Source organism: Curcuma longa, chromosome 11 (assembly GCF_044706935.1).
Source record: "Curcuma longa cultivar G26 ecotype Majalengka, Jawa Barat chromosome 11, ITB_CL_G26_1.1, whole genome shotgun sequence".
In the NCBI taxonomy this organism is placed as follows: Eukaryota; Viridiplantae; Streptophyta; class Magnoliopsida; order Zingiberales; family Zingiberaceae; genus Curcuma; species Curcuma longa.
In genome coordinates, this window is record NC_133871.1 from 26,734,754 (window position 1) to 26,746,829 (window position 12,076).

Below are 12,076 nucleotides of genomic sequence, written 5' to 3' on the forward strand. Positions count from 1 at the left end.
ACACATATTATATTAATTTTATAGATGACCATTCATGATACGATAATTTATACTTTATTCATGAGAAATAGTAGTATCTAGACATGCTCAAATTTTCAAAACCGAAATTAAAAATCAACTAGATAAAAAAATTAAGGTTGTTAGATTTGATCATGATGGTAAATACTATAGTTGATATGATAGATCAGGTGAATAATGTCCTGGACCTTTTGCGAATTACCTTACTGAGTGTAGGATCGTACCTCAAAAAACTATGTCCGACAATCCTACTCAGAATGATATAGTTGAGTGGCGAAATTGAACCTTAAAAGATCTGGTAAGAAATATTATGATCTTTTCTTCTTTACCAGAGTCTTTTTGGGATATGGAATCTAATTTAGTCGCATGCAATTTAGTCCCTCGCATAATATCGTTGTTAGCATCTTTAGTCTGTCCATTAGCTTGAGGATAGACCATTGAGGTAAATACTTGCTTAATTTTTAGCTTCTGACACCAATCTCAAATTTTATTTCCTTGGAACTGGCAACCATTATGACTAATGAAGAGTACTCTTTTGCAAAAGGTGGAATCCGCCACCTTAGCGGCCCCACACGATCGGCTCCACGATCATTTGTGAGGAAGTAAATCGGGAAACTACAGTTGGTCACGACGCAGGAGGGTATTGTCTAGCTTCGTCAGGATTCAAACCCTTGCCCTTTTCTGCAACTCTGCTGCGTCGTAACCAACTTAGCTATGCCCCGGGGGCATGATGATGAGTACTCGAGGTATCTCAAATTGACATAAAATATTTTCCATGAGAATTTGATAATAGATCATTCGGTGATTTTTGTCAATGGGCTCTGGTTCAACATATTTTGAAAAATAATCCAGAGCTACTATCAAGAATTTCTTTTTGAAGTAAATATCACATATGACGTCAATTATGATATGGTGGAATTTAGATGCATGTGGTCGAGTACTCTTTGGATGCGTGTAGCCCAACACTCCTCGTAGGCTCTGTGTCTTAATAAGAGAATTGTCTTACTCAAAGTTAACACACAGTTAAAGGGCACTGGTTTTATCTTGGCATGACCCCTCCAATGCTTAAATGAAATTCTTAAGAGAGAAAATAACACAATAGAGAAGATGATCTTGTGGAATTAGCATATCTTGTCTTTTAATTATCACCCTTCTTTTATAGCGCTTACCACGTAATGTCGTCTATTATGACATTAATATTCTCGTTTTGCAATGACCACCGATCATGATTATTACTTGTCCATTTAATATTGGCTTCATGATCTCCTCTCTCGGTGATACTTCATTATTAATAAGTATTAACGCTTGTCATTATTGACTGCTCTTATTGCACCTGAGCTCCTTTTGAAACTTCGCTCTTTTTTTCTTGAGCCCCATTTCTGATGTTGTACGTCATTTAGCTCCGAGCCGAATTCCCAAGCACCGACTTCGAAGCCTAGTATTATTTGACTCCGGATTGGCTTCTGGAACGCTAGATTCTAAAGTCGAGCATTATATAGCTCCAAATCCAATTCTTGAGTACTAGATTTTAAGACTGAGCACTATACCACTTCAAACTCAATTCTCAAGTACTAGATCCTAAGGCCGAGCACTATATGATTGCGAACTCGATTTTTGAATACTAAATCATAAGGCTACATACTATAGGGCTCCGAATCTGATTCTCGAGTATCTCTTATTTCCGTACTCATTTACTAAATATGTTATGTTTCTTGGGCTTAACTTCTTCATCAATCTCTTCCTTCTGGTTCCTAACCCAACCGGCCCATATTAATCGTAGATTATTACGGAGTATTAACACTCACGAACAGCTTTGCCTTTGACTATTTAAGGAATCATTTCTTGAAAATTATTATATGTCATTTCTTGAAAATTTATTATATCTCCAACACCTATAGAACGTGAAGGAACTTTTTATAATCCCTCCTTACAATGAACCGTTGACACACACACAATTAAAATTAAAATTATAAATAAAACAAGTGGATCGAAAATTAGCTAAGACAAACGACAGACTATGAGCATTTGTTTATCGTCTTTTCATCACTCCTTGATAGCTATTTATAGCTCATCAAAATATTTTCATTTTATTTTTCTTCTGCAAAAGGTGGATCCGCCACCTTAGCGGCCCCACACGGTCGGCCCCACGACCATCTGTGAGGAGGTAAATCGAGAAAATGCAGTTGGTTACGAAGCAGGAGGATATTGCCTGGATTCGAACCCTTGCCTTCTTCTGCAAGTCTGCTGCGCCATAACCAACTCACCTATGCCCCGGAGGCTTCATTTTATTTTTCTAGTTCAAAATATAGTGGCCGGATTGATGTCCCATTCATATCAATTTTAACCAATTCAAATTGACTTATTGAAACTTTTGGATCATCAATCATGTAATAAAATATCTATTATTTAGTCTATTAAAAATTAATAGGTTGCTCTCGTTGAAGTTTAAGATCTCCAAGCATTGAAACATAATTAATAATTATTTTTTTGTTAAGTTAATTTTTCATCTCAATTTTTCTAAACAAAGACTGAATAGAAATATTCTATTCGGTTTTTATATTACCCGAGTCAACCCAAGTCTTTCCCCGCATGTTCTTCATCTCAATTATCATTTTCCTTGGATCTTCTTCCCAACGACCTCATGGTTTATTTAAAGCAGAGTATGGGAACCCATGACTCATAAATCATCCTCTAGATCTAGTTGAAATTAATCTCGGAGAAGCTTTGCAGATCGAGGTCGGAATGGGCTCTGTTGAGATTAATCCTGAAGAAGCTCTGCAGATCGAGGTCGGAATGAGCTCTGCAATGATCACTATGTTGGAGAGCGTCGGCCTCAATTTGGACGAAGCATGGCTCGTCTCCCTCGAGCAGAAGCTCGAGGAGACCAACTGGGAGCCATGGCGGACGGACCACGCTTCCATCTTCCGGGTGCCCCATCACATCCGCGACGATGACGCCAAGCTCTACGACCCCAAGGTCGTCTCCCTCGGCCCCTACCACCGCGACGTCGACCGCCTCCTCCCCATGAACCGTCTCAAGTGGCACAGCCTTAAGAAGTTCCTCAGACGCAGCACCGGCTACACGCTCGTCGACTACCTTCGCCTCATCAAGGTCTCCGAGCGCCGCGCCCGCTCTGCCTACGCCGATGACCTCGCCTTTATCGACAGCAACGACTTCGTCCAGATGATGCTCCTCGACGGTTGCTTCGTCGTCGAGACCATCCTCCTCTGGAAGATCGGCGCAAGCGGCCTTGAGGCCGTGCAGAACCCCATCTGGAGCTCGTCGTGGATTCTCCCCATGGTGGCGCGCGACATGCTGATGCTGGAGAACCAGCTGCCCTTCTTCCTCCTCCAGCACCTCTTCGAACTCGCCTTCCCTCGCCAGCTCGATTACGCCAAGTGCGCCGTAGAGTTCTTCGCCGCGTTCGCAGACACGGAGCTGGAGTTGCCACCCGACGGCGCCGGAAAAGGCGGCTTTTGCCATCTCCTCCACCTCTTCCACTCCTGCATCACCCCGAGGAAGGACGCCGCCGAAGCAAAATCGAGGACGAAGTGTTTCTCACGAGCTAAAAAGTCGCAGACGACCCGGGTGAAGTCTATCCCCAGCGCGACGCGTCTGAGCGAGGCCGGCGTCAAGTTCCAGAGGAAGCGGACCAGGAACGTGCTCGACATCACGTTCCACAACGGCAAGATGGAGATCCCGCAGCTGGCCGTCAACGGCCACTTCAACACGCTGTTCCGGAACCTGATCGCGTTCGAGCAGGGGTACAAGTGCGTGAGCCGGCACGTGACGAGCTACGCCTCGCTGATGGACTGCATCATCGACACGCCGGCGGACGTGACGCTGCTCCAGAAGGGCGATATCATCGTCAGCGGGCTAGGGGACAACCAGGACGTGGCGGCGCTGTTCAACAAGCTCTGCTCCGGGGCGACGATCGATGACGGCGATGGGGATCTGGCCTCCATCTTCGAGGAGGCGAACAGGCACTACAACAGGAAGTTGAATCAGTTCCTGGCGATCTTGAGGCGCGACTACTTCGGGAATCCTTGGGCGGCGATCGCGTTGATGGCGGCGATTTTGCTCTTCGTTCTCACGTCGACGCAGACGGTGTTCTCTGTGCTGGCCTACGTCCGTCCGCCAGGAAATCAACCAAATTGACAAGATTCTTCAACGAGTTGAGGACGTGAGATTGTTTTTCAGAGATTTGGTAAATTTAACGGATGTTCAGGTTCGCTTAAAGAAGGAATTATCGTGCAGATTTCGATCAGAGTTGTAAATTTTGAGAGAATGATCATTACGATCGTCTTCTTTCGTCTCTTCTGATGCGAAAACAACGACATATTGGAATGAAAAACTACCTTACGATTGATAACAAAAACGAGTTTATAACTAGGTTTTACATCATACCATTTCAACTTCACTAATACACAACTCGATCACCCAAAGCACTTACCTAAAGATTAGGACAAACGAACAACTCGGACAAAACTAATGACTCGGACAAATACTTATCACATTTAAATCTTAACACCCTCCCTTAAATTGAAGTAGATCAGTTTAAAAGAAAACAACAACAGCACGTGAACAAACTCCAAGTAGAGCTTGTATGTCTAGAACTTGATCTTCACTTCGACAATAAACCAGTTTGATTATTTCATCATTGCTGAGATCTCTTAAAAAATAATACTTCACATCGATATGTTTGCTTCTGCCGTGTAGCACAGGATTCTTAGAGAGTTTGATTGCTGAATTATTATCACAAAAAATTTTAGTAGTTTCAACTTGTTTGAATTGAAACTCTTCAAGAATTCTTCTCAACCAGATAGCTTGACAAACACAAGTAGTTGTAGCAATAAATTCAACTTCTGTAGTTGATAAGGAGACAATTGGTTGCTTCTTAAAAGACCATGATATGATTCCTGTGCCCAACATAAATACATAGCTTGAAATATTTTTTTTATCATCTTGATCTCCTGCATAATCACTGTCAGTAAACCCGAACAACTCTAACTTTTCACCATTTTGTAGAATAGTCCAAAATCTTTGGGTTCCTTATAAGTAATGAAGGATTCTCTTGGTAGCTAACAAATGTATTTCTGTTGGATTGTCCACGTATCTACTTATTAAACTCACAGGATACATTATGTCTGACCTTGTCGCAGTTAAATACATTAAACTGCCAACAATTTACTTATAAATTGTACTGTCCACCTTCTTCCCTTCATGATCCTTATTTAGCTTCAGGTGAATAATATCTTGGACCTTTTACAAATTACCTTACTAAGTGTGAGATCGTATCATATCTCTAAAACAGTATGATATTGTCCACTTCGGGCCCACGCCCTCATGATTTTATTTTTGGACTTTACTCAAAATGCCTCATACAAATATAAATATTTCCATCTTATAACCCCAGAATCTTTTCTATATATTTTAATGTGAGATTTTGATTGTATCCCAACGGATATAGACCTACTCTGATACCACTGTTAGATCTGAGGGAATCCATATATATTTCTAAAACGGTATGATATTATCAACTTTGGGCTCACACTCTTATGATTTTATTTTTGAGCTTTACTTAAAAGACCTCATACCAATATAGATATTTCCATCTTATAACCCATGATCTTTTCTATGTATTTTCAATGTGAAACTTTAATTGTATCCTAACGTTTTCAACCTGTCAATTAGCTTGAGGATAGACCATTGAGGTAAATACTTGCTCAATTTTTAGCTTCTGACACCAATCTCAAATTTTATTTCCTTGGAACTGGCAACCATTATGACTGATGAAGAGTCGAGGTATCTCAAATCGACATAAAATATTTTCCATGAGAATTTGATAATAGATCATTCGGTGATTTTTGTCAATGGCTCTGGTTCAACATATTTTGAAAAATAATCCAGTTACTATCAATGATTTCTTTTTGAAGTAAATCTCACATATGATGTTAATTATGATATGGTGGAATTTAGATGCATGTGCTCAAGTACTGTTTGGATGCATGTAGCCCATCACTCCTTGTAGGCTCTGTGTCATAATAAGAGAATTGTCCTACTCAAAGTTAACACACAGTTAAATGGGCACTGGTTATATCTTGGCATGACCCTCCAATGCTTAAATGAAATTTTTAAGAGAGAAAATAACAAAATAGAGAAGATGATCTTGTGGAATTAGCATACCTTGTCTTTTAATCGTCACCCTTCTTTTATAGCGCTTACCACGTAATGTCGTCTATTATGACATTAATATTCTCATTTTGCAATGACCACCGATCATCATTATTACTTGTCCATTTAATATTGGCTTCATGATCTCCTCTCTCAGTAATACTTCGTTATTAATGAGTATTAACGCTCGTCATTATTGACTGCTTTTACTGCACCTGATCTCCTTTTGAAACTTCGTTCTTTTTTTCTTGAGCCCCATTTTTGATATTGTACCTCATTTAGCTCCGAGCCAAATTCCCGAGCATTTGACTTCGAAGCCTAGTATTATTTGACTCCGGATTGGCTTCCGGAACACTAGAGATTCTAAAGTCGAGCATTCTACAGCTCCAAACCCGATTGTTGAGTACTAGATTTTAAGGCCGATCACTATACAACTCCAAACTCAATTCTCAAGTACCAGATTCTAAGGCCGAGCACTATATGATTCCGAACTCGATTTTCGAATACTAAATTATAAGGCTCCATACTCATTTACTAAATATGTTATGTTTCCTGGGCTTAACTTCTTCATCAATCTCTTCCTTCTGGATCCTGACCCAACCGGCCCATATTAATCGTAGATTACTACGGAGTATTAACACTCACGAACTGCTTTGCCTTTGACTATTTAAGGAATCATTTCTTGAAAATTATTATATGTCTCGATCTCCTTTTCAAGTGGATCGAAAAGTTCTTCTGCAATAGCTATTTAAGGATTTTATTTTTCTAGTTCAAATATAGTGGATTGATGTCCCATTCATATCAATTTTTACCAATTCTAATAGACTTATTGAAACTTTTGGATCATCAATCATGTAATAAAATATCTATTATTTAGTCTATTAAAAATTAATAGGTTGCTCTCGTTGAAGTTTAAGATCATCAAGCATTGAAACATAATTAATAATTAATAATTAATTTTTTAGTTAACTTAATTTTTCTAAACAAAGACTGAATAGAAATATTCTATTCGGATTTTATATTACCCGAGTCAACCCAAGTCTTTCCCCGCATGTTCTTCATCTCAATTTTCATTTTCCTTGAATCTTCTTCCCAACGACCTCATGGTTTATTTAAAGCAGAGTATGGGAACCCATGACTCACAAATCATCCTCTAGATCTAGTTGAAATTAATCTCGGAGAAGCTTTGCAGATCGAGGTCGTAATGGGCTCTGTTGAGATTAATCCTGAAGAAGCTCTGCAGATCGAGGTCGGAATGAGCTCTGCAATGATCACTATGTTGGAGAGCGTCGGCCTCAATTTGGACGAAGCATGGCTCGTCTCCCTCGAGCAGAAGCTCGAGGAGACCAACTGGGAGCCATGGCGGACGGACCACGCTTCCATCTTCCGGGTCCCCCATCACATCCGCGACGATGACGCCAAGCTCTACGACCCCAAGGTCGTCTCCCTCGGCCCCTACCACCGCGACGTCGACCGCCTCCTCCCCATGAACCGTCTCAAGTGGCACAGCCTTAAGAAGTTTCTCAGCCGCAGCACCGGCTACGCGCTCGTCGACTACCTTCGCCTCATCAAGGTCTCCGAGCGCCGCGCCCGCTCTGCCTACGCCGATGACCTCGCCTCCATCGACAGCAACGACTTCGTCCAGATGATGCTCCTCGACGGTTGCTTCGTCGTCGAGACCATCCTCCTCTGGAAGATCGGCGCAAGCGGCCTTGAGGCCGTGCAGAACCCCATCGCGAGCTCGTCGTGGATTCTCCCCATGGTGGCGCGCGACATGCTGATGCTGGAGAACCAGCTGCCCTTCTTCCTCCTCCAGCACCTCTTCGAACTCACCTTCCCTCGCCATCAGCTCGATTACGCCAAGTGCGCCGTAGAGTTCTTCGCCGCGTGCACCGAAATGGATCTGGAGTTGCCATCAGACGGCGCCGTAAAAGGCGGCTTTTGCCATCTCCTCCACCTCTTCCACTCCTGCATCACCCCGAGGAAGGACGCCGCCGAAGCAAAATCGAGGACGAAGTGTTTCTCACGAGCTAACAAGTCGCAGACGACCCGGGTGAAGTCTATCCCCAACGCGACGCGTCTGAGCGAGGCCGGCGTCAAGTTCCAGAGGAAGCGGACCAGGAACGTGCTCGACATCACGTTCCACAACGGCAAGATGGAGATCCCGCAGCTGGCCGTCAACGGCCACTTCAACACGCTGTTCCGGAACCTGATCGCGTTCGAGCAGGGGTACAAATGCGCGAGCCTGCACGTGATCACGAGCTACGCCTCACTGATGGACTGCATCATCGACACGCCGGAGGACGTGACGCTGCTGCAGAAGGGCGATATCATCGTCAGCGGGCTAGGGGACAACCAGAACGTGGCGTTGCTGTTCAACAAGCTCTGCTCCGGGGTGTCGATTGACGACGGCGATGGGGATCTGGCCTCCGTCTTCGAGGAGGCGAACAGGCACTACAACAGGAAGTGGAATCAGTTCCTGGCGATCTTGAGGCGCGACTACTTCGGGAATCCTTGGGCGGCGATCGCGTTGATGGCGGCGATTTTGCTCTTCGTTCTCACGTCGACGCAGACGGTGTTCTCTGTGCTGGCCTACGTCCGGCCGCCAGGAAATCAACCAAATTGACAAGATTCTTCAACGAGTTGAGGACGTGAGATTGCTTTTCAGAGATTTGGTAAATTTAACGGATGTTTACGTTCGATTAATGAAGGAATTATCGTACCAGATTTCGATCGAGTTGTAAATTTTGAGAGAATGATCATTACGATCGTCTTCTTTCGTCTCGTCTCTTCGCATCACACAATTAAAGTGATAACTTCTCGATGAAGTCCGTTAGCACTTGGTAGGAGGTTCCTCCGACATCTGCCGCCGCGGCTCCCATCGTCGCAGCCGACGCCGTCAGCCCCTCCGCCGCCATCAGGTCCCTCAACCGCTCGCTTATCTACTCCCCCTTTACTGGCTCCTCTGCTGGTTGCCAGCTCCACCCTTCCACCCAAATCCCCAATCCGCGCTGCGCCATTACCGCTGCGTTCACCCTCTGGTCGCCGCCCATCGGCCACGCCAGCATCCTCACCCCGTACAGTGCCGCCTCCGTCACTGAGTTCCAGCCGGAGTGGCTCATGAAGCCTCCCACCGCCCGGTGCCGCAGGATCTCCGCCTGCTCTACCCAATCCTTCACCACCATCCCTCTGTCCTTGATCTTAGCCAAGTATTCCTCCCCCAGCAGCTCCTCCAATCCCACCTCCTCCCGATCCACCACCTTGCTCTTCACCACCCACAGGATTATTCCATCATCGATATGTTTGCTTCTGTCGTGTAGCACAGGATTCTTAGAGAGTTTGATTGTTGAATTGTTATCACAAAAAGCTATAGTAGCTTCAACTTGTTTGAACTGAAGCTCTTCAAGAATTCTTCTCAACCAGATAGCTTGACAAGCACAAGCAGTTGCAGCAATAAATTCAACTTCTGTAGTTGACAAGGAGACAATTGGTTGCTTCTTAGAAGACCATGATACTCCTGTGCCCAACATAAATACATAGCCTGAAGTGCTCTTTTTATCATCTTGATCTCTTGCATAATCGTTGTCAGTAAACCCGAACAACTCTAACTTTTCACCCTTCTTGTAGAATAGCCAAAAATATTTAGTTCCTTATAAGTAACGAAGGATTCTCTTGGCAGCTAACAAATATATTTCTGTTGGATTTTTCACATATCTACTTATTAAACTCACAGGATACATTATGTCTGGCTTTGTCGTAGTTAAATACATCAAACTGCTAACAATTTGCTTATAAATTGTACTGTCCACCTTCTTCCCTTCATGATCCTTGTTTAACTTCAAGCCAAACTCAGTTGGAGTGTTTATAGGATTGCAATCCTTCATTTGAAACCTGTCCAAAATTTCTTGCACATACTTCTTTTGGAAAATAAAGATTCCATTAGCTGATTGCACTACTTCTATGCCAAAGAAGTAATGCATCATACCAAGATCAGACATTTCAAATTCGACCATTATAGATTTCTTGAATTCTTGAAACATGACATCATCAGTTCTAGTAAATATAAGATCGTCTACATATAAGCAGACAATGAATAGTTTTCCCTTATCTCCAATTTTAACAAAGAGTGTGTGCTCATATGGACATTTGTGAAAGCCTTCTTTAAAAAAATAAGCCTCAATGTGACTATACCAAGCTCACGGAGTTTGTTTTAATCCATAGAGAGTCTTTCTTTAATCTATATACTTTATGCTCATTTTCGATCTTAATATGACCAAGGGGTTGTTCTACAAATACTTGTTCCTCCAAGTTTCCATGCAAGAATGTTGATTTGACATCTAGTTGGTAAATAGACCACGAGTTCTGTGCCACCAATGCAACCACCAATCTGATTGTGTCATGTCTTGCAACGGAAGCAAAAACTTCTGTATAATCAATCTCATACTCTTGCTTATATCCCTTAGCTACTAAACGCGCCTTATACTTGTCAACTTCACCATTTTCTTTTAGCTTTATTTTGAAGACCCACTTTACACCAATGGTTTTGTGCCCTTTCGGAAGATCAGTCAACTCCCAAGTATCGTTTCTTTCAATGGCTTCAATTTCATCATCCATCGCCTTACGCCATTTTGCATCTTTGACGGCACTTTCAAATGTTGTAGGATCACAATATGAAAATAAAGCAAAATGAGTGATTGGATCTTCAATTTCTGTTACCTCATGGTCTTCCATCCATGCAAACCTTCTTCGAATCCGACGAAGAGATTGAGCTGCTGTATCAGTAGCTTCTGCTATTGTTGGCAAAATTTCAGCAGTTGTTGGACTAGCTTCTGATGAATTTTCAGGCATAAGGACTGCTAATGTTGGCTTTCTTTCAGAATCATTGTCAAAAAGAACTTGAGTAGGTTGCTGCCTATTCCAATCCCAATTGTTTTCCTTTTCAAAGATAACATCTCGGCTAGTCACAATCTTTTTAGTTTGTGGATTAAACAATTTATACACTTTGGATACTTCACTAACACCGAGAAAGACACACCTTTCCCTCTTATCATCAAGTTTCCTCCTTTTCTCATCCGGGATATGTGCATAAGCGATGCAGTAAAAAATTTTAAAATAATCTACAGCTGGTTTCCTTCCACTCCAAGCTTCCTCTGGTGTCATATTTTGAACAGCAAGTGTAGGACTTCTGTTCAAGATGTGAACACTCCAATTTATTGCTTCAGGCCAAAAAGTTTTTAGAATTCTCCCTTTTGTCAACATGCTTCTTACCATATTGAGAATAGTTCTGTTTTTTCTCTCTGATATACCATTTTGTTGGGGTGTATAAGCAACTATCAGCTCTCTTCGAATGCCATGAACTTCATAAAAACCTTTAAATTTGGTTGAGCAATATTCTCCACCACGATCTGTTCGGAGGGTCTTAATGGTGTTTCCTGTTTCATTTTCTACATGAGCCTTGAAGCTCTGAAATGCACAAAATGCTGTTGATTTTTCTTGTAAAAATAAATCTAAGTTTTTCGAGTATAATCATCAATGAAGGTAATTAAGTATCTTTTACCTCCATTAGAACATGGTGTTAACGGGCTGCATATATCAGAATGAATTAGCTCCAAAATATTTTTTGCTTGCCATGATTTCCTCTGAGGAAATTGAGAACGATGTTGTTTGCCAACAACACATTCTTCACAAACTTGGGAAGGAATACTAATCTGAGGAAGACCTGTCACTATATTTTTTTGCTGGAGGATCTTCAACCCACCAAAACTCAAGTGGTCATAACGAAAATGCCACAACCAAGAAGGGTCTCTTTAGCTACCAAACAAGATTGCACACTTGTAATCTTCAATGGAAACAACCTGTTTGAATTCATTTTCACAACGGCAAT

General features: G+C 42.3%; 2 protein-coding genes across 2 annotated transcripts; both read left to right on the forward strand.

Moving 5' to 3' along the window:
- Positions 1 to 2,724: 2,724 nt before the first annotated feature.
- On the forward strand, positions 2,725 to 4,341 carry LOC141840494 (UPF0481 protein At3g47200-like). Its single transcript, XM_074728495.1, has one exon. The coding sequence runs from the start codon at positions 2,761 to 2,763 to the stop codon at positions 4,174 to 4,176; it is 1,416 nt and encodes a 471-aa protein (XP_074584596.1). The 5' UTR covers positions 2,725 to 2,760; the 3' UTR covers positions 4,177 to 4,341.
- Positions 4,342 to 7,312: 2,971 nt separating this feature from the next.
- On the forward strand, positions 7,313 to 8,914 carry LOC141840040 (UPF0481 protein At3g47200-like). Its single transcript, XM_074727922.1, has one exon. It carries the CDS (start codon positions 7,397 to 7,399, stop codon positions 8,816 to 8,818), a length of 1,422 nt encoding a protein of 473 aa, XP_074584023.1. The 5' UTR covers positions 7,313 to 7,396; the 3' UTR covers positions 8,819 to 8,914.
- Positions 8,915 to 12,076: the final 3,162 nt, after the last annotated feature.

What these genes read in the sequence shown, in the direction of transcription:
- LOC141840040 (XM_074727922.1), top strand. Translation starts at nt 7,397, where the DNA reads ATGGGCTCTGTTGAGATTAATCCTGAAGAAGCTCTGCAGATCGAGGTC.
- LOC141840494 (XM_074728495.1), top strand. Translation starts at nt 2,761, where the DNA reads ATGGGCTCTGTTGAGATTAATCCTGAAGAAGCTCTGCAGATCGAGGTC.